Here is a 19218-nt window from a genome sequence, read left to right as displayed (position 1 = left end):
ATGTGGATCATGGTTATTGTTCATTCGGTAATTATGAGATTATCAAGTTTGGATGTAGTTTGTTTGAGGTTTTGTAAGGTTTCTTAATGTTGTGAGCCGCCCAGAGCTAGGGGTGGGGTATAAATCGAAAAATTAAATGGAATTGAATTAAATCCTTCATTGAGAACGTGGGTTTTCATACTCTGTCCAAATGTAGCGAGACCCACACAAAGTTGCCAACTTACCAGAAAAACAGTTGGGCAGGCTGCTGGGTTTCAACCTGCAGCTCGCTGTGCACAAAACCACTGGTAAAGCTCAGCGCGGCCTCCTGCACATCACTCTTCTGTAAAAACACAGCTGTGGCAGCAGAAGAAAAGGGGGCCACCCACACCCCACCTCGCCCATGAGTGTGGAAAGAAGGTCCCCCAAAGCCCCAAAGCAGAAGACCGTGGGGGTGGGGGTCACTTTTGCAGGTGCTGTTTCCTTCTCTTTTCCCCCCGTTCCAGACACCCACCCACGCATTGCCATATTCAAATCATTTCCTGTGTCATTTCACACATGGATTTTTTTTTTCATCGTGTTTAACCATCTGTAAACCAGAGAGACAGGAAGCAAAACTTGAAGGTATCGCTGAGCTGCAAAGAGAGAGACAGAGTGAGAAAAGCAGGGTTCGACTCTTCTGAAGAGACATTTCTCTCCGGGCTCCGGCTTTTCCAAACGGCATCCGTGTTTCCTGCAATCTCCGGGCAGGCGAGGAGGGAGCCGTGCCCCCTGGGAGACTCGTGTGGGGTCCAGCGAGGACCACGGCTGGAGGATGGAGGCGGTGGCTTTGTACAATTTCCAGTCCGTGGAGAAGGATGAGCTGAACTTTAAGAAAGGGGACACATTGAAGGTATCTGCACCCCTGGATGACCCATATCCTTGGTGCTTGGGAGGGCAGAGTGGGAGGGCTTCTAGCATTCTGGCCCCACTGGTGGACCTCCTGATGGCACCTGGTTTTTAGCCAGCGTGTGACACAGTGTGTTGGACTGGAAGGACCATTGGCCTGATCCAACATGGCTTCTCTTATGTTCTTATGTCTGGGGCAGGGATGCTCTGTATTCTTGGTGCTTGTGGGGGGGGGCAACAGTGGGACGGCTTCTAGTGTCCTGGCCCCAATGATGGACCTCCTGAGGGCACCTGGGTTTTTTGGCCACTGTGTGACACAAAGTGTTGGACTGGACGGGCCATTGGACTGATCCAACATGGCTTCTCTTATGTTCTTATGTGACACAGAGTGTTGGACTGGCTGGGCCATTGGCCTGATCTAACATGGCTTCTCTTAGGTTCTTACGTGACACAGAGTGTTGGACTGGAGGGGCCACTGGCCTGATTCAACATGGCTTCTTTTATGTTCTTATGTGACACAGAGTGTTAGACTGGATGGGCCACTGGCCTGATCCAACAGGGCTTCTCTTATGTTCTTATGTGACACAGAGTGTTGGAGTGGAGGGACCACTGGCCTGATCCAACAGGGCTTCTCTTATGTTCTTATGTGACACAGAGTGTTGGACTGGATAAGCCACTGGCCTCATCCAACATGGCTTCTCTTATGTTCTCATGTCTGGGGCAGGGATGCTCTGTATTCTTGGTGCTTGTGGGGGGGGGCAACAGTGGGAGGGCTTCTAGTGTCCTGACCCCCACTGATGGACCTCCTGATGGCACCAGGGTTTTTGGCCACTGTGTGACACAGAGTGTTGGACTGGACGGGCCATTGGACTTCTCTTAGGTTCTTCTGTTCCTACCCAGGAAGGCTTGCTTTAAAAATAAGCCCTCACTGAGAAAAGTGAGCAAGTTTAAATTACACCACTAGAGCTGATAATATAACTTGTGGAACTGACCGCTGCAGGGCGTGGGGACGGTCATCAGCTTGGATGGCTTCAGGGGTGGACGAGACAATTTCATCAATGGCTAAGGACAAGGGTGGCCAAACTGTGGCTTGGGAGCCACATGTGGCTCTTTCACACACATTGTGTGGCTCTTGAAATAATTGTCTCTTGTCTCTTTAAATAATTTATCCAAGCCAAGTCAGACAGCAACTTGGAGAATGCATTTAAAGTTAAAGTTGCTTTATTTCCACCTCTCCCTTCCTCCCCCCCCAGTCCAAGAACATAAGAGAAGCCATGTTGGATCAGGCCAATGGCCCCTCCAGTCCAACACTCTGTGTCACACAAGAACATAAGAGAAGCCATGTTGGATCAGGCCAATGGCCCATCCAGTCCAACACTCTGTGTCACAGAAGAACATAAGAGAAGCCATGCTGGATCAGGCCAGTGGCCCATCCAGTCCAACACTCTGTGTCACTAAAGAACATAAGAGAAGCCATGCTGGATCAGGCCAGTGGCCCATCCAGTCCAACACTCTGTGTCACACAAGAACATAAGGGAAGCCATGTTGGATCAGGCCGATGGCCCCTCCAGTCCAACACTCTGTGTCACAGAAGAACATAAGAGAAGCCATGTTGGATCAGGCCAATGGCCCATCCAGTCCAACACTCTGTGTCACACAGTGGCCAAAATTTTTATATATATATATATATATATATATATATATATATATATATATATATATATATATATATATATATATATATATATATATATATATCCAACACTCTGTGTCACACAGTGGCCAAAATTTTTATATATATATATATATATATATATATATATATATATATACACACACACACACACACACACACACACTGTGGCTAATAGCCACTGATGGACTTCTGCTCCATTATTTTTATCTAAACCCCTCTTGAAGGTGGCCACGCTTGTGGCTGCCACCACCTCCTGTCGCAGTGAATTCCACATGTTAATCACCCTTTGGGTGAAGAAATACTTCCTTTTATCCGTTTTAACCTGTCTGCTCAGCAATTTCATCGAATGCCCACGAGTTCTTGTATTGTGAGAAAGGGAGAAAAGTATCTCTTTCTCTACTTTCTCCATCCCATGCGTTATCTTGTAAACCTCTATCATGTCACCCCGCAGTCGACGTTTCTCCAAGCTAAAGAGCCCCAAGCGTTTCAACCTTTCTTCATAGGGAAAGTGTTCCAGCCCTTTAATCATTCTAGTTGCCCTTTTCTGGACTTTCTCCAATGCTATAATATCCTTTTTGAGGTGCGGCGACCAGAACTGCACACAGTACTCCAAATGAGACCGCAGCATCGATTATATTTATAATTATATTATAAATATAATTTATTTTCCTATTTGGAACGCCGCTGCCATTTTCCACCTGCCAGCCATTAGTCATGCAACTAATACGGAGAGTATTTCCTTGAGAATGCTGGGGCCTGAATTTTGTGAATCAATAACACTTAGCTTTGCACCATCAAAAGCCCCGTTTCTGGCTTTCGGCCGCCTCCTCTGCTAGCTCCAAGTCTCTGTCCGCCAACCTTTTCCTGCAGGCCTCCGGGGAGTTGTCTCATCGCACGGATCTGGGGTCCCCCAAGAGTCCCCGGAGAAATCTCAGATCCTGTTTTTGCAACTGAGCATCTCGCTGCTTGAAGACCGGGTGAGAGCTCAGAAGTTCAAGGAAATGGCAGCTCCCTGCCCTCTTCTTCACTAACGGTACATCCTCTGGTCAAGAAACCAGACATCCAAAAAGCCATGCCTGGTATCTGGTGAAGAGAGCTTTCACTCTTGATAGCTCATACCCTGAAAAGCTTCTTGTTCTCTTAAGTTGCTACTGGACTCTGATCTTGCTTTTGTACTGCAGACCAGCACGGCTATACTATGAGACCTAGTTTGGTGTACTGGTTAAGAGCACAGAGAGCTGGATTTGATTCCCTACTCCTCCACTTGCAGCTGCTGGAATGCCCTTGGGTCAGCCATAGTGGTTAAGTGAGCAGAGTCTTACCTGGGAGAATTGGGCTTGATTCCCCATTCCTCCACTTGCAGCTGCAGGAATGGCCTTGGGTCAGCCATAGTTATCACAGAGCTTGTCCTTGAAAGGGCAGCTTCTGAGAGAGCTCTCTCAGCCCCACCCACCTCACAGGGTGTCTGTTGTGGGGGGAGAAGATATAGGAGATTGTAAGCCACTCTGAGACCCTGAGAGACCCACCCAAGTTGGGATCAGAAAGCAATTTCTCCAGGCCAGTTTGGCCAGGAATACTGGAAGTTTTTTACCGTCTTCAGGGCATGGAGCTGGGTCGCTGAGTGTGTGTGGAGGGAGATAGTTGTGCATTTCCTGCATTGTGTAAGGGGTTGGACTAGATGACCCTGGAGGGCCCTTCCAACACTATGATCCTATGATTCTAAAAGACTTCAGGAATGAATTCTTTATAAGCTTAGGAATTTCTTAATTCTTAAGGAGTCATTATTTGCTCCTTGGGGTTTCTCCCCAAAAGGGAGACCCAAAGCTGCTTCCGTATTTCTCCTCGGCTCCAAGTTACCCTCACGACAATCTTGTAACGTAGGCCATGCTTAGTGGGCAATGAGCTTCCATGGCAAAATGAGAATTTCTGTTTCACGCCAATGGCCCATCCAGTCCAACACTCTGTGTCACACAGTGGCCAAAATTTTTTTACATACACACACACTGAGGCTAATAGCCACTGATGGACCTCTGCTCCATATTTTTATCTAAACCCCTCTTGAAGGTGGCTATGCTTGTGGCCGCCACCACCTCCTGTGGCAGTGAATTCCACATGCTAATCACCCTTTGGGTGAAGAAGGACTTCCTTTTATCCGTTTTAACCTGGCTGCTCAGCAATTAGTATATGCAAAATGGTGGGAAATGCAAAAAATACTTAAACAAGAGGATTTTGTTCAGAAGCTCTTAGAGACGACAGAAATGGACTTACTTTCCCTAAAACTAAGAGAAGGAAATATACAAGATAGTAAGAAAACATGACAGTCACTGTATGATTGGTTGGATGTAGTATGAGTTTGAAATTTGAGGAAATTAAGTGGCAGCATATTTGTATATAAAAATATAGGATAAGGAGTTACTACCACATAAAGGTAAAGGTAATCCCCTGTGCAAGCACCAGTCATTTTCGACTCTGGGGTGACGTTGCTTTCACAACGTTTTCACGGCAGACTTTTTACACGGTGGTTGCTGCCTTCCCTTGTCATCTACACTCCCCCACCCCCAGCAAGCTGGGTCCTCATTTGACCGACCTCGGAAGGATGGAAGGCTGAGTCAACCTGGAGCTGGCTATCTGAACCAGCTTCCGCTGGGATCGAACTCAGGTCGTGAGCAGAGGGCTCCGACTGCAGTACTGCAGTTGTACCCCTCTGTGCCACGGGGCTCTTTGCAGTACCACATACTGTACTGAATAAGGTGCAATTATAAGAAATGCGTATTTGCAAGCCAAAAGAAAGAGTTATAAAGCGATAGAAGGATATGAGGCAAAACGGAAGCTATAAATTGTAAGTGATACTCAGATGATGAATGAATAGAATTAGAGATTTTGTAATAAGAAAGAAAATGTAAACAAAAGAGACATCTGCTCTCCCCCTCCAACCCTAATTTCCCTATATCCCCCTGTACTATTCTTTCCTTCCCGTTTTCCTTTATTTGAAACTTAATAAAACTTTTAATTTTTTTTTAAGAAGAGAGAATTTGAATCTGGTCTCCCAGACTCTAACCAGTCCACCACGCTGGCTGTTTCGTCTCCCGCCCATTAAAGATACTTCCTCCTACATCTGTTTTGCTTCAGTGCTGGGAACCGAATCTGAGACCTTCACTATGCAAACGGGTGGGGGGGGGGGCCTCGACAGGAGATCCCCTTCTTTGCATACAGAAAGATGCCAGACTTGGCTGTGACATCTTCAGGTGCCTACGGATGTAAGCACCATTAGGTTTCCACACGCACCCGCCCCACCCCCCGCATTATTTACGTCCCTCATCTAAATCTGACACAAGGTGGGTGGGGGGAATCTATTTTACCTGCTGCAAAAGCACATAAATCCCACGGGGCCTGCAAGGCAGAAATGTTTCACGAGGCTTTTGACCGAGGAAAGCCATCTTGGCTTTCATGCTCATTTCGCCCTCTTTCCCGCCCCACCCCCCATCATTTAGTAGAAAAAGAGGTGCCGGAGCTCATTAGCACAACTTATTTGCGTATGCCGCACACCCCTGACATCGCCGGAAGGTGGACTCAATTATATCAGCTCAGCATCGACCTTAAAAAGCTTCTCGAATTATAATCATCAGAATAACACCTTGCTCCCGTCGCGCTTCTTAAATTGCTTTCTCCTACGTGTGGCCACAGTGGCATGAGGAAGAGTTCCACCTGTCTGCTTTGTATCTTTTGGTTGTCCCCCCCCCCCTTTTTTTTGTGAGGAAAAATATTAGACAGTTTGTCAAATCTTAGAGTTCAGCAAAATCCTCACAGGGGGTTTGAACAATGGAACCCAGAAGCAATTATGAGGGGGGGCGGGACAAAAGAAAGAAAGAGCACAATAAACTTTAGAGGTTCCAGAGCACCGCTCCTCTGAACTCATGCCCAAAATGAGACGCACCCCTTGCCTAGGAAGTAGCTAAAGGTCAAGGTAGTCCCCTGTGCAAGCACCAGTCGTTTTTGACTCTGGGGTGACATTGCTTTCACAACGTTTTCACCGCAGACTTTTTACGAGGTGGTTTGCCCTTGCCTTCCCCAGTCATCTACACTCCCCCCCCCCCCCAGCAAGCTGGGGACTCATTTTACCGACCTCGGAAGAATGGAAGGCTGACTTAACCTTGAGCCAGCTACCTGAACCAGCTTCTGCTGGGATCGAGCTCAGGTCATGAGCAGAGCTTAGGACTGCAGTACTGCAGCTTTACCACTCTGTGCCACGGGGCTCATTAGGAAGTAGCTGGCCATCTGCAATTCAGAGAATTTAATAAGTATTTGTATTCGCCCTCTGCTTCTATAATGTATCTCTAAATGTTTTTAGCGTTGTAGTACATCGCCCAGCGCCCTGCAGTAGCAGGGATGAGGTGACTCACAAATCAATCAATCAAAAATAAGCAGCCCAGTGGTAGAAGGGAAATCAACTCTGCCACCTCCCAGACTGCTGGGCTGCACCCAGATCCCACCTGGGTTCGTGGAGTCAGCACGAATCTCCCCAGGATTGAACTCAGTCCAGAGAGAAAAACAGTCCAAGTGAGAATCCTTAATGCCTAAGACAGTATTTATTGTCCAAACACCCCCCCCCCCCAAGTACAGATACCAAAACAATCCACTAGGAGAGGGATGGCCAACCTTGCTTAAGACCAACATAGAATAAATGTCAGATGTTTGAGAGCTGCAAGATATGGAAATCAAATGTTTAAGAGCTGCAAGACGAAGGAAGGAAGGAAGGAAGGAAGGAAGGAAGGAAGGAAGGAAGGAAGGAAGGAAGGAAGGAAGGAAGGAAGGAAGGAAGGAAGGAAGGAAGATTGATAGAAGATAGAAGATAGATAGATGATTGATGGATAGATAGATAGATAGATAGATAGATAGATAGATAGATAGATAGATAGATAGATAGATAGATAGATAGATAGATAGATAAGGGAGGAAGAGCTGGAAAGAAGGAAACTTTAACTGCAAATGCATTCTCCAAGCCACTGGCTGTCTTGGCTTGGACTTTGACAGACCACAGATTTTATTTATTTATCTGACTTTGTACAAGGCAGCTTCGTCCACGTTTCACCTCTGAGCACGTCTCAAGTATCTTTTCCTGAATTAAGGTTAGTGTTGTCTACTCAGACTGGCAGCCGCCCTCCAGTGTCTCAAGCCATCCCCTCTTACCTGATCCTTGAAACTGGAGATGCCGGGGATTGAACCTGGAACCTTCTGCGTGCCAGGTTGACGCTCTGCCCACTGTGCCGCAGCGCCTCCCTGTCCAAGTTCTCGTGTGGCCCAGTCTTCTCTGAACGCCTGCTTTTTTCCCACTCCAGATCTTGAATATGGAAGATGACCAGAACTGGTACAAAGCCGAGCTCTCCGGCGAAGAAGGATTCATCCCCAAAAACTACATCAAAATGAAGCCACACCCGTGAGTAAGCTCTGGCATTTTGATAGGGCCAAGGGTGTCTCTTCCTGGTTGATCTCTCCTGGTTCTCCAACAGGTTGCCTACAGAAGGTCAACAGGTGATACTTACCTTCTCACCACATCTTCAGGTTGAGAAAGACCTGAAGGTCATTTTGTAGAAAAATAGGTGGTGGAGCTCATCAGCACAACTCATTAGCTGCCACCCCCCACCACCCCTGCCAGCCAAAAGCAACCCGACACAAGAAAGGAGAGCCCCAGGCAAGCGAGGCCTGCTTGGGCTGGCTAGAAATCCAGCCTGCCCAAGCAGGCCTCGCTCACTTGGGGCTCTCCTTGGCCACCCCCCCCCCCCTAGTCAAAATACCAGCAAGCCACCCACCACCAAAATCACATCAGAAGTGAAGAAAGGGTGGTGTGGGCTTTTCCAGGGGTTAATGAGGGCTGCTGGGGGTGTGGCAAAGCCCCTGGTGGCTGGCTGCCCGCTCTCCTAATCCAGGGATTGTTATGCAGCTGCACCTGTTATACAATGGACAAGGTGTGGAGGGAGGGGAGGAGAGGGAACCCTCTTGTGAGCTCCTGCTGAATTCAAGGCCTGAGAAAGACCTTCACCTGCTTGGTCTTGGCCCATCTTGAAGCTATTAAAGCTCCAAGAGCTCATTAAGGGGGAAAGGCTTGGGAACTCCATCCTGAAGCAACAGAGAGCCAGTTTGGTGTAGTGGTTAAGTGTGCGGACTCTTCTCTGGGAGAACCGGGTTTGATTCCCCACTCCTCCACTTGCCCCTGCTGGAATGGCCTTGGGTCAGCCAGAGCTCTCTTATCTGGGAGAACCGGGTTTGATTCCCCGCTCCTCCACTTGCAGCTGCTGGAATGGCCTTGGGTCAGCCAGAGCTCTCTTCTCTGGGAGAACAGGGTTTGATTCCCCACTCCTCCACTTGCACCTGCTGGAATGGCCTTGGGTTAGCCCATAGCTATCGCAGGAGTTGTCCTTGAAAGGGCAGCTGCTGTAGGAGCCCTCTCAGCCCCACCCACCTCACAGAGTGTCTGTTGTGGGGGAAGAAGAGATAGGAGATTGTTAGCTGCTCTGAGTCTCTGATTCAGAGAGAAGGGCGGGGTATAAATCTGCAATTCTTTTTCTTCTTCTTCTTCTTCTTCTTCTTCTTCTTCTTCTTCTTCTTCTTCTTCTTCTTCTTCTTCTTCTTCTTCAGCTAGCTACTGTCCTTCTCAATAGGGATGCCAGCTCTGGGTTAAGAAACACCTGGAGATATGGGGGAGGGGGTTGGAGCCTGGGGAAGGCAAGATGTGGGGAGGGGGGGACCCCTGCAAGGCCCAAGGCTATCCGGTCCGCCTTCCAAAGCAGCCATTCCCTCCAGAGGAACTGATCTCTGGAGAGCTCCAGCCACTGCCTGGAGGCTGGCAACCCCTTGTTGTTCAGTCGCACTGTCAATTCCTACTCTTTGCGACCCCCTGGACCAAGTCACACCAGGCCCTCCTGTCTTCCACCAGCCTCTGAAGTCTGCTCAAATTCGTGTTTGTTACATCAGTAACGCTGTCCAGCCATCTCATCTTTGGCCGTCCCCTTCTTCTTTTGCCTTCTGTCTTTCCCAGCATCAGGGTCTTCTCCAGGGAGGGCTCCCTTCTCATTGGGTGGCCAAAGAATTTGAGCTTCAGCTTCAGCATCTTACCTTCCAGGGAACAGTCTGGGTTGATTTCCCTTAGTCTGATTTGATCTTCTTGCAGTCCAAGGGAGAGTCTTCTCCAGCACCGCAGCTCAAAAGCATCTATTCTTCTGCGCTCGGCCTTCCTTATGGTCCAGCTCTTACAGCCATACATTACTACTGGGAATGCCATCTCTTTGACTATACGGACTTTTGTTGGCAGGTGATGTCTCTCCTTTTTGTTAAACTGCCCAGGTTCACCATAGCTGTCCTCCCAAGGAGCAAACGTCTTTTGATTTCATGGCTACAGTCACCATCTGCAGTGATCTTGGATCCCAGAAATGTGAAGTCTGTCACTACTTCCATGTCTTCCCCTTCTATTTGCCAGGGAGCGATGGGGCCGGATGCCATAATCTTAGTTTTTTTGATGTTGAGTTTCTAGCCTACTTTTGTGCCCTCCTCTTTCATCCTCAATAAGAGGTTCTTTAGGTCCTCCTCACTTTCTGCCATTAGAGTGGTGTCATCTGCATATCTGAAGTTGTTGATGTTTTTCCCAGCAATCTTAATTCCTCTGGCTTGTGCTTCATCCAGGCCAGCATTCCGCATGATGTACTCTGCATATAAATTAAATAAGCAGGGTGACAATATACATCCTTGTCAAACTCCTTTTCCTATTCTAAACCAATCCGTTGTTCCATATCCCGTTCTGACAGTTGCTTCTTGACCCTTATACAGGTTTCTCAGGAGACATGTGAGATGGTCTCGTACGCCCATCTCTTTAAAGACTTGCCACAGTTTGTTGTGATCCACACAATCAAAGGCTTTAGCATAGTCAATGAAGCAGAAATAGACGTTTTTCTGATACTCCCATGCTTTCTCCATAATCCATCGAATGTTGACAATTTGATCTCTAGTCCCTCTACCTCTCCGAAACCCAGCTTGAACTTCTGGTAGTTCCCGATCGACATACTGCTGAAGCCTAGCTTGTAGGATCTTTAACACAACCTTGCTGGCATGTGAAATGCGTGCAATGGTGTGATAGCTTGAACATTCCTTGGCATTACCCCTCTTTGGGATTGGAATGATGCCCAGGGGCACTGGTGAAGACCCCTGGTTTATCGCATGGCTCTTTGATCATCTGTTGCTTTCGGTGGGGTCAAAGGGAGTGGCAAAGCCCTGGGGCTCCCCTCCCGAAACTGGAAATGGGGTTCGATGCAACCCCACAAGGGTCATCTCCTATTCCTGGCGGGAGAAGAGCAGGGATTCTCTAGTTGGAACTTGTTAGGCCTGGCGGCAGCAGGGAAAAGAAGGCAGTGGGGACAGGATCGGTCCGAAGAGGACAGAGGAGAATGGAGGTCGGTGGCATTTTGAGGGGAGGGGAGAAGTGGCCAGCCTCGCCCCCAAATCTGGAGTCAGCACTGGGTACATTAGCAGGGCCGGTGCTGGTGTTTTTGCTGGCTTCTGTGGGGGAGAGCCCCCAGCACTGGCCCAAATTGGGCCCCGTTTGCACAGCGCGGGAAAGCCCAGTGGGGCCAGATCAGTTTCAGTTTATTTCAATTTATATCCCGCCCTTCCCACCAAAGCGGCTCAGGGCGGCTTACAACATACAAAATCTAACATAAGTTTAGCTTTAAAAAACATCAATTTACAACCATTTAAAACAGTAAGATAGTAAAACATATAGAACAGCGATCTGTCGAAATGTTACACTACAACCTTCCATAAAGTTTCCAACGTCAGTTAGTTATAGGCCAGCCGGAAGAGGACTGTCTTGCGGGCCCTGCGGAACTGCCCAAGGTCCCGCGGGGCCCTCACCTCTTCCGGCAGCTGGTTCCACCAGCAAGGCGCCGTTACCGAAAAGGCCCCGTCCCTGGTGGATTTCAGACGGGCCTCCTTTGGCCCGGGGATTACAAGCAGGTTTTGAGAACCCAATCTCAGTACTCTCTGGGGAACATGTGGGGAGAGACGGTCCCTAAGGTAGGCAGGTCCTAGGCCATATAGGGCTGAGGACGCTGGGGAACGGAAACGTCGCTCCTTATCAGCTCCTCCAATTCCTCAGAGCTGAGGAAAAAAATGACAGCTGGAGGCCCAGAGATGGCATGAGCAGGGAGGGGGCTCGCCCCACTGGGAATTGGCGCCCTACGCGATTGCCTAGTTCCCCGACTCCCACGCGCCAGCCCTGTACATTAGTCTCGCTTTTGCAAGTGCCTTCTCTATTCTGCATCACTGCACAGTTCAGCTGAGCCGCATCCTGTTTCCTGTGCCACGGGCAAAGGCCAATGCAAGCCGCTCCCCCAAGGGACAGATGTAAAGGAAAGTCTTGTTATTGTTTTAATAGTTTCCCCACAATGGGATTTGGATTTCCTAACTTAGATATCCAGATGCCTTGTGCCAACCCCACTGCCTCGGCTGGTACGTTTTCTCCCCATCTTTCCTGGCTCAGGGTGGCAGAAGTCATCGTCTCATCCCTGTTTGGTTCTCACGACAGCCCTGTGAGGTAGGTTAGGCTGAGAGAGAGTCTCCTGGGGAGCTTCATGGCAGTTTGGGAATCGGAACCCGGGTCTCCCAGATCCTCGTCTGACCCTCTAACCGCTGTGCCACACTGTCCCCCTGTCTTCTGCTAAGTAGGATGTCAGAATTTCACTGGCCTCTCTTCTGGTGCTTTCAAAAGTATGCTTGGACTGCAGCTCTTTCATATGAACATATGAAGCTGCCTTACACTGAATCAGACCGTGGGTCCATCAAAGTCAGTCTTGTCGACTCAGACTGGCAGCGGCTCTCCAGGGTCTCAAGCTGAGGTTTTTCACACCTACTTGCCTGGACCCTTTTGAGTTGGAGATGCCGGGGATTGAACCTGGGACCTTCTGCTTACCAAGCAGATGCTCTACCACTGAGCCACAGCCCCATTCATGGCTCTCCAAGGTCTCAAGCTGAGGTTATTCACACCTATTTGCCTGGACCCTTTTTAGTTGGAGATGCTGGGGATTGAACCTGGGACCTTCTGCTTTCCAAGCAGATGCTCTACCACTGAGCCACCGTCCCTCCCCTATACACATCTGAATATCTGAAGCTGCCTTCTACTGAATCAGACCCCCTTTGGTCTATCAAAGTCAGTCTTGTCTACTCAGACTGGGAGCGGCTCTCCAGGGTCTCCAGCGGAGGTTTCTCACGCCTGTTTGCCTGAACCCTTTTTAGTTGGAGATGCCAGGGATTGAACCTGGGACCCTCTGCTTCCCAAGCAGATGCTCTGCCACTGAGCCACAGCCCCATTCATGGCTCTCCAGGGTCTCCAGCTGAGGTTTTTCACGCCTACTTGCCTGGACCCTTTTTAGTTGGAGATGCCGGGGATTGAACCTGGGACCTTCTGCTTATCAATCAGATGCTCTACCACTGAGCCACCATCCCTCCCTGAAGCTAAACACCCGAAGCTGCCTTCTACTAAGTCAGACCTTTGGTCTATTAGGGTCAGTGTTGTCTACTCAAGCTGGCAGCAGCTACCCAGGGCCTCAAGGAAGAGGTCCTTCACAGCACTTCCTACCTGATCCTTTTTAACTGGAGATGGTAGGGATTGAACCTGGGACCTTCTGCATGCTGAGCAGAGGCTCTTCCACTGAGCCACAACCCCCACCCCAAGATAGGAAGCTGAGCCAGGCCCTTGGTCCATCAAAGAGAGTATCGTCTACTCTGACTGGCAGTAGATCTCCAGAGTTTCAGGCCGAGGTCTTCCCCATCACCTTCTATTCGATCCTTTTAACTGGAGATTCCGGGGATTGAACTTGGGACCTTCTGCACGCCAAGCAGAGGCTCTTCCAACTGAACCACGGCCTCTCCCCTATTTCCATACTGCAGAAAGCTTTACTTGCTGATTTCTGTCGATCCATCGCCCCCTCTTCCCTCCAGGTGGTACTCCGGCCGGATTTCCAGGCAGGTGGCTGAAAAAATCCTCTTGAAAAAGCAGTTCCGGGGAGCCTTCCTGATCCGGGAGAGCGAGAGCAGCCCGGGAGACTTCTCCATCTCTGTGAAGTAAGCCTGCGACTTTGGGGAGCCCACAGACAACGCTGCTTCGGGAATGCCAAAAGTGACGGAATTGTGAAAAACCACGTGCTGTCTTTTTAGATTATTGTGCCAGGCTTGCCATGCCAATATCCAGGGAGGCAGAAATAACTTGGAAGCAGCTGCAAATCGGGGCACCCTGCCGCCGCCATCCGGGAATAGGTTGGAAGGCGCTGCAGTGATGCATGCGTGAAAACCCCAGGGGGCGCACTTTTGCTAGCTTACAATTCCCCAACTATAAGTGAGGAGGGAAAGTGCCGTCGAGTCACAGAGGATTTACAGTGTCCCCCCGCGGGGGTTTGCGAGGCAAGAGACCTTCAGAGGTGGTCGGCCATTGCCTGCCTCTGCGTAGCAACCCTGGGCTTCCCTGGTGGTCCCCCATCCAAGCACTAACTGGGGTAGGCTTGCCAAGTCCAGTTCAAGAAATATCTGGGGACTTTGGGGGTGGAGCCAGGAGACATGAGGGTGGAGCCAAGATCAAGGCTGTGACAAGCATTGAACTCCAAAGGGAGTTTTGGCCATCACACTGAAAGGGACGGCACACCTTTTCAATGCCTTCCTTCCATAGGAAATAATGAAGGATAGGGGCACCTTCTTTTGGGGCTCACAGAATTGGACCCCCTGGTCCAATCGTTTTGAAACTTGGGGGGTATTTTGGGGAGAGGCACTAGATGCTATACTGAAAATTTGGTGCCTCTACCCCACAAGGTAGAGGCGCCAAATTTTCAGTATAGCATCTAGTGCCTCTCTCCAAAATACCTCTCAAGTTTCAAAAAGATTGGACCAGGAGGTCCAATTCTACGAGCCCCAAAAGAAGGTGCCCCTATCCTTCATTATTTTCTATAGAAGGAAGGCATTCTAAAATGTGCACTGTCCCTTTAAATGTGATGGCCAGAACTCCCTTGGAGTTCAATTATGCTTGTCACACCTTTGCTCCTGGCTCCGCCCCCAGTGTCTCCTGGCTCCACCCCCAAAGTCCCCAGATATTTCTTGAATTCGACTTGGCAACCCTATGCTGGAATGACCTTGGGTCAGCCAGAGCTCTCTTATCTGGGAGAACCAGGTTTGATACCCCACTCCTCCACTTGCACCTGCTAGCATGGCCTTGGGTCAGCCATAGCTCTGGCAGAGGTTGTCCTTGAAAAGGCAGCTGCTGTGAGAGCCCTCTCAAGCCCCACCCACCTCACAGGGTGTCTGCTGTGGGGGGAGGAAGGTAAAGGAGATTGTGAGCCGCTCTGAGACTCTTCGGAGTGGAGGGCGGGATATAAATCCAATTTCTTCTTCTTCTTCTCTCTGAATCAGAGACTCAGAGCAGCTCACAATCTCCTATATCTTCTCCCCCCACAACAGACACCCTGTGAGGTGGGTGGGGCTGAGAGAGCTCTCCCTGAAGCTGCCCTTTCAAGGATAATTCTGTGAGAGCTATGGCTGACCCAAGGCCATTTCAGCAGCTGCAAAGGGAGGAGCGGGGAATCAAACCCGGTTCTCCCAGGAAAAGAGTCCACACACTTAACCACTACACCAAACTGGCTTTAAGCACTCCCCTGGGTACAGAATCCTCCTTATATAAGTTGCCACCTCTGGGTTAAAACTACTGGAGATTTTGGGGTGGAACCTGGGAGGGGCAGGGACCTCAGTGGGGTGAAATGCCAGAGAGGGTCCTCCCTCTGAAAGAGCCATTTTCTCCAGGGGAACTGATCTTGATCAGTTGGAATTCTGGAGAATCCAGATTCCACCTAGAGGTTGGAAACCTATGCTCCATCTTTTCACCCATGGCCTTGCCCCTCGTTTTTTTTGCAGCTATGGAGAGCAAGTCCTTCATTTCAAGGTTCTCCGGGAGAAGAAGTGTAAATACTACCTCTGGGAAGAGAAGTTCAACTCCATCAACGAGCTGGTGGATTTCTACAGAGCCCACAGCATCGCCAAGAAGGAGGAGATCTTCCTCAGAGACAGAGAAGAGTCCCGTGAGGTACGGCCAAGGAAGCCGGAGATGTTGTGGATGTTCCACTGGGTCTCACTCTCTAAAGTGGATCTTGTTTTTTTTCGGGTTGCCAAGTCCAATTCAAGAAATATCTGGGGACTTTGGGGGTGGAGCCAGGAGACTTTGGGGGTGGAGCCAGGAGACATTAGGGGCGGAGCCAGGATCAAGGCTGTGACAAGCATCATTGAACTCCAAAGGGAGTTCTGGCCATCTCATTTAAAGGGGACGGCACACCTTTTCAATGCCTTCCCTCCATAGGAAATAATGAAGGATGGGGCACCTTCTTTTGGGGCTGATAGAATTGGACCCCCTGGTCCAATCGTTTTGAAACTTGGGAGGTATTTTGGGGAGAGGCACTAGATGCTATGCTGAAAATTTGGTGCCTCTACCCCAAAAACAGCCCCCCCCACCAGAGTCCCAGATACCTGTGGATCAATTCTCCATGATTTTCTATGGGAATAAATCTCCATAGGGAATAACAGAGTTCCCAGCAGACATTTCCCTCCCCTCCCCCCGCTTTCTGACGACCCTGAAGCGGGGGGAGGCCCTCCGAACCAGGGGATCCCCTGCCCCCACCTGGGGATTGGCAACCCTATGTTCTCAACTTGTTTTTCATTCCTACCTGGTTAACTTTGGCTGAAGAGGGAACAGAAGACTTCTCGAAGACTGTTCAGAGAATAGAAGACTGTTCCCAGAGAACAGAAGACTTCTTGAACCCGAAATGGCTGCTCTTACAGGCAGGGTGGGAGCAGGTGGGACCATGCACGATACCCAGGCCTTGAATTCAGCAGGAGCTCTCAGGAGGGCAGCTCCTGAACCTTTCTGAGGGTTCCCCCTCCTCCTCCCCACCTCCCTTGTCCATTGAGTAGGAGGTGCAGCTGCATAACAATCCCTGGATTAGGAGAGCGGGCAGCCAGCCAGCCACCAGGGGCTTTGCCACGCCCCCAGCAGCCCTCATTAGCCCCTGGAGAAGCCAACACCACCCTTTCTCCACTTCTTATATGATTTTGGGCGGTGGGTGGTTTGCTGGGGAAAGCAGGAGAGCCCCAGGCAAGCAAGGCCTACTTGGATTTCTAGCCAGCCCAAGCAGGCCTCGCTCACTTGGGGCTCTCCTTTCTTGCGTTGGGTTGCTTTTGACTGGGGGAGGGGGTGGCATATGCTAATGAATTCTGCTAATGAGCTCTGCCACTTATTTTTCTACAAAGCGACCCCTGACAATACCACACCAATACCACAGCATATTGCTGGAACTCTCCGTCTGGGGCAAGTGAGGCTCTGTATTCCTGGTGCTTTGGGGGGGGGGGGGCACAGTGGAAGGGCTCCTGGTGTCCTGGCCCCACCGATTGACCTCCTGATGGCACCTGGGTTTTTTTTTAGCCACTGTGTGACACCGAATGTTGGACTAGATGGGCCACTGGCCTGATCCAACATGGCTTCTCTTAACCCATTCCCACAAGATGTGATGGAGACCATGGAGAGTTAGGGTTCCACAACCCAGCACCCCCTTTCCCCTCATTCCGTGAGAGAGAAAAGCTGCTAGCCAGAACAGACCATTTGTTCTCTGACGTGCTCCCTCTCTTCTTTCACACAGCCCAAGAAATCCAAGTTTGTTCAAGCTCAGTTCGACTTCTCGGCGAAAACCCCAACCCAGCTGGGCTTCCTCAGAGGAGATGTCATAGAGATCCTGGACTGTTCCGACTCCAACTGGTGGAAGGGAAAGGTGGGCGAGAAAAGCGGCTTCTTCCCCCGGAACTACATTTTCCCATTGAGCATGTGACCCGTCTCACCAGCGCTTTGATAGGAAGCTGGGCTGAATCATTCCAGGACTGAAAGTACCACCAAAGATGAACAGAAGATCTTGAGACCTTGCTTCGGGAAGGAGACAAAAGGAACCGTTTGTACAGGGTGCTCTGAAACTTGTGGCGTAAGACCACATGTGCATTACCAGAATCTTCCGTATTGCTTTCCAGCTGGAGATAACATGGATTCACACAATCATTATATACTGAGGAAGATCTTCAGCTGCTGCTTGAGCTTCTGGAGTATATTTACACTGCAAACCAACACTGGACTCATACCAGTTAAACCTAGCAAGCATCTCCTGAAGAATCCTGGGAAATGTAGTTGGGTGCAGTCGCTGAGGATTGTCTTCGAGATCTCCAGTGCCCTTTACGCAGCTACCATTTTCAGCGCTCCTAGAGCAGGAATCCTCCAATGTTTTTGATCCTATGGAATTCTGACCCAGGGCTGTAGGCGCAATCACAAAATGGCTGCCGCAGTAGGTGGACCCAATCACAAAATGAAGAGGTGGAGGCAGCCCCAAAATGTCCTGGATTGGGGTTATAGATAACTCTAATAGTGACTCCTCAGCATTTCAGGCAGAATCTTTGTCTAATAGGATGCTTTTTAATCTGCACAGCCAATCGGAAGCCCTCTTGGGCAAAAGCTCCACCTAGCCCAGCTCACTTTCTAGAAGCATTTAGTGGGCACCATAGAAAGTGTTGGCGGGTGCCATAGAAGGTGTGGTGGGCAGCATGGCACCCAAAGGCATTGTTGGGAACAATCGCTGTCTTTGGCACAATCTTGCTCTCCATTATGGGCAAGCGTGGTTTCCATTATTCTCTATGGGCAAGCGTGCACTCTCTATTGGCAGTTGTGTATGGGCAATTGCTGACCTTGGGGCAAGCCAAATTTCCTTTATTCTCTATGGGCAAGCGTGCACTCTCTATTGGCAAGCATTTATAGCCTATGGGCAATCGTCGTTCCTAGATTTAGTACATCCCACAGTAGTAGTGTGGTTTAACAAATTCCAGAGGGGTAGTTGTGTAAGCCTGTTGCAGCAAAAGGAGTCCAGGAACACCTTAAAGACTAACAACACTTTTGCCAGGATGACTGGTCATGAGTCAGAGGCTTACTTCTTCGGAACAACCGGAAAGAAAAAGAATGACGCACCTCATTTTCAGGAAGCAGCAGAAAGTGTGGGGGGGGGGCAAGCGGTTACGGGTCCGGAGGAGGAAAGGAATAAGCAGAGGTCATTTTGTAGACAAATAGGAGGTGGAGCTCATTAGCATACCTCATTAGCATATGCCACCCCGCCCCCAGCCAAAAGCAACCCAAGGCAAGAAAGGAGAGCCCCGGGCGAGTGAGGCCTGCTTAGGCTGGCTAGAGATCCAGCCAGCACAAGCAGGCCTTGCTTACCTGGGGCTTCTTTGCCCCCTCCCCAAAAGACCAGCAAGCCACCCAAAAGCACACAAGAAGTGGAAAAAGGGTGGTGTGCGCTTCTCCAGGGGTTAATGAGGGCTGCTGGGGGCGTGAAAAAGCCCCTGGTGGCTAGCTGGCTGCCCGCTTTCCTAATCCAGGGATTGTTATGCAGCTGCATCTACTCTTCAATGGACAAGGTAGAGGGGAGGAAGAGGGGGAAGGATTCCATCACAAGACCTTGGTGATGCCACAGGACCAATGCCATCCGAAGTTATGTTCGAGGATACCAGGATCTCTGGCAGCGTGCTTCCTAGTGCCTGTTTCTTTCTTCCCCAAA

General features: G+C 49.8%; 1 protein-coding gene across 1 annotated transcript; it reads left to right on the top strand.

Annotated features, from left to right (window-relative positions):
• The first annotated feature begins 757 nt into the window (after positions 1–757).
• Positions 758–17457, top strand: GRAP (GRB2 related adaptor protein). The gene is made up of 5 exons (XM_060260689.1): positions 758–871; positions 7900–7997; positions 13547–13669; positions 15500–15668; positions 17272–17457. The coding sequence occupies exons 1-5, from the start codon at positions 794–796 to the stop codon at positions 17455–17457; spliced, it is 654 nt and encodes a 217-aa protein (XP_060116672.1). The 5' UTR covers positions 758–793.
• The last annotated feature ends 1761 nt before the right edge of the window (positions 17458–19218 follow it).

The sequence above is a fragment of the Heteronotia binoei genome, chromosome 20, assembly GCF_032191835.1.
Source record: "Heteronotia binoei isolate CCM8104 ecotype False Entrance Well chromosome 20, APGP_CSIRO_Hbin_v1, whole genome shotgun sequence".
Lineage (NCBI taxonomy): Eukaryota > Metazoa > Chordata > Lepidosauria > Squamata > Gekkonidae > Heteronotia > Heteronotia binoei.
Note: the sequence above shows the minus strand (reverse complement) of the source record. Positions and strands in the feature narration are given on the sequence as shown.

Bases quoted from the DNA above. Each gene is read 5' to 3' on its own strand.
- GRAP (XM_060260689.1), top strand. From the start codon at position 794: ATGGAGGCGGTGGCTTTGTACAATTTCCAGTCCGTGGAGAAGGATGAG. The intron at 872-7,899 runs GTATCTGCACCC...TTCCCACTCCAG, and splicing joins AGAAAGGGGACACATTGAAG to ATCTTGAATATGGAAGATGA. The intron at 15,669-17,271 runs GTACGGCCAAGG...TCTTTCACACAG, and splicing joins ACAGAGAAGAGTCCCGTGAG to CCCAAGAAATCCAAGTTTGT.